At 43.4% G+C, this 2,271-nt stretch overlaps 1 protein-coding gene across 1 annotated transcript; it reads right to left on the bottom strand.

Annotated features, from left to right (window-relative positions):
* Nucleotides 1–420: 420 nt before the first annotated feature.
* LOC310928198 (DNA damage-inducible transcript 4-like protein) lies at nt 421–1,895 on the bottom strand. The gene is made up of 2 exons (XM_083890695.1): nt 1,673–1,895; nt 421–1,040 (listed from the first exon to the last, which is right to left on the bottom strand). Exons 1-2 carry the CDS (start codon nt 1,848–1,850, stop codon nt 589–591), a joined length of 630 nt encoding a protein of 209 aa, XP_083746821.1. The 5' UTR covers nt 1,851–1,895; the 3' UTR covers nt 421–588.
* Between the last annotated feature and the right edge of the window lie 376 nt (nt 1,896–2,271).

Here is a 2,271-nt window from a genome sequence, read left to right as displayed (position 1 = left end):
TGTTTGTAATGTTTGTGTGTTAGCCGGAGAACAGAATCAATTGGTCAAATAGGTTTGTGTTTGGGTAGCCGATACATGTATTATGTTCTGTTGTACATTTGTTAAATAAAAAGATTTGATTTAAACCTAAAGCAGGTCTGTAAAGGTTGTCTTTTGGCCACTAACTGGTAATTCTGCCTGGGTGATGGATTTCAGGCACAATGTGTGGGGGGGGAAAAAAGTGGTTTAACACTAATGGAATCACGCAACCAGGAAATAGTGTAACATAATTTATTTTACAATGACATAAATAAAGGTAACAAAGTAGAGCAGCAGAGTGAGACCTGCCCACTCCCAGCAGGAAGTCATTTTTACAGTGTACATGTAAACATTCAGCTGCTCGCTACAAAATACTGCAGTCATTGGTTACAGAGTGGAAAAACAAGTTAGACATTGAATCATGAAAAGGAAAACGCTGCTACAGTGTGGTTCAGTGCTTGTCGGGGCAAACTGTGAATGTAGCCCAACATATCTATAACTAAAACAAAACTACTACATTCAAATACAAACACAATGTTGAACTGTGAAACAGGGGTTTACACGGTAACTTCATCCCGAGCTAAACTCATGGATTACAGGAGTGGCAGAGGAGTAGAGCTTCCTTTTCACCAGCCGGTACTCTGGCCTCAGCTTCAACACTTTGTTGGATTCAAAGATGTGCGTGAGCGACGGCCAGCCGTCATTCTTCTCCGCCTTGAAGATCACGGACAGTTCAAACGTTGGAGTGACGCTCGCGTCTGGGAGGACGGTCCCCACAGACTTGAGGCCATCTTTACACTCCACGTACACCTTGATGGACGCACCGCGAAGGCCACAGGGCTCGTCGATTGATGACGTCACCACGTCCTGACCAACCCTGGCAGTCATCAGACGTGGCAGCAGCAGCACCTGGCACTGAAGGCAGGACGCCTTGGCCTCCGTCAGACAGCGCTCCATCTGCCGTGTCACATCCTGCTGAAGTAACCGCTCCTCAAACTCCAAACCAGCATCTGGGTTGAAAACTGTGGGAAGAGACCAAGAGTTTTGTTAGAATATGGATCAATAATTCATAATCACTGCAAGTAAATGTAAAGAAAAGCCTCATATCTATGATGGAAGTCAGGCTTTTCTGTAAATATCTCATTTAACGGCTTATAATTTACCTGACTCTACATCAATGACATATCATATGACCACTCTTCATGCGTCATCTGCTATTCAGGAAGTGACCTGAATATTGCCGAGTGATATGTTTAAAAAAAAACATAATAATCAAGATTATAATTTTTCATTTAAAGTCAGTTTACATGATTTGATTTTTGGAAAACAAATAGTTATGAAATAAAAATACTTTAAATGAGCAGCATTTAACATCCGTGTAAACACCTGAACCAGTTACATCAGCCAAAGTAATTAATGTAATGTTTCTTCCGCCACAAAGTATAGTTCTTCTTGTCAGTTCAATTAATACCGTGTTAACTTTAGTGGCGCATTAATATCTGACTGTAATAAGGTGACTGTTGACCTAATTGCCGACCTAAGAACCTACTTCTTTAAACGACCGTTTTAATTAGCTTACGACTACCAATAAACGTGAGGCAATTAATTGTATTACTTTCTTTCTTTGTTTTAAAACGTTTATAGAACAACTTACATGACGAACTGTTCTCCCTCTCGTCGCAGCTTTCGACGCTCCCCCGCCGGGCAGAGCTGCTCTGTGAGCCCGGCGATGTGAGCTGGAGCAGGTACTTTCCTATCATGTCCACGACGCTCTCCTCCTCCGTCAGGACGGACGCAGCGTTTCCAAAGAGCAGAGCCGGTGTATGGACCATCCCGATTCTTGACTGCAAAGCTCCGGTGTTTCCTCCAATCGTTTGTTCTGTGTTTTCTCCATGTATGAGGTTAGTAAAGTCCGGCAGCTGTGACAGTTGCGCGGAGCTTTTATATCAGAGGAGCCGTGGGTTGGGTTGCATCAGCTGAGCCGTGTCACGTGTGGGCGGGGCTTCAATCGGGAAAGTTCCACACGCAACATGTCAGGGCATTGCGTCGGTGACGGAGCCGAGCCGAGCTGATCCAGGTCACGTATCAGGATCACAGACAAATATTTGACCATATTGTCATTTATTTTCCCAAACCGAAAAAAAGTGTGACGACCAAATTAACTAAATAACACGAGACAACAGTAAATAGCAACAGTGAATGCATGATGTAACATTTCTCACTATTCCCACCATGTCCTTTTACACCTGATAT

This window comes from Microchirus variegatus (genome assembly GCF_963457635.1).
Source record: "Microchirus variegatus genome assembly, chromosome: 6".
In the NCBI taxonomy this organism is placed as follows: domain Eukaryota; kingdom Metazoa; phylum Chordata; class Actinopteri; order Pleuronectiformes; family Soleidae; genus Microchirus; species Microchirus variegatus.
Note: the sequence above shows the minus strand (reverse complement) of the source record. Positions and strands in the feature narration are given on the sequence as shown.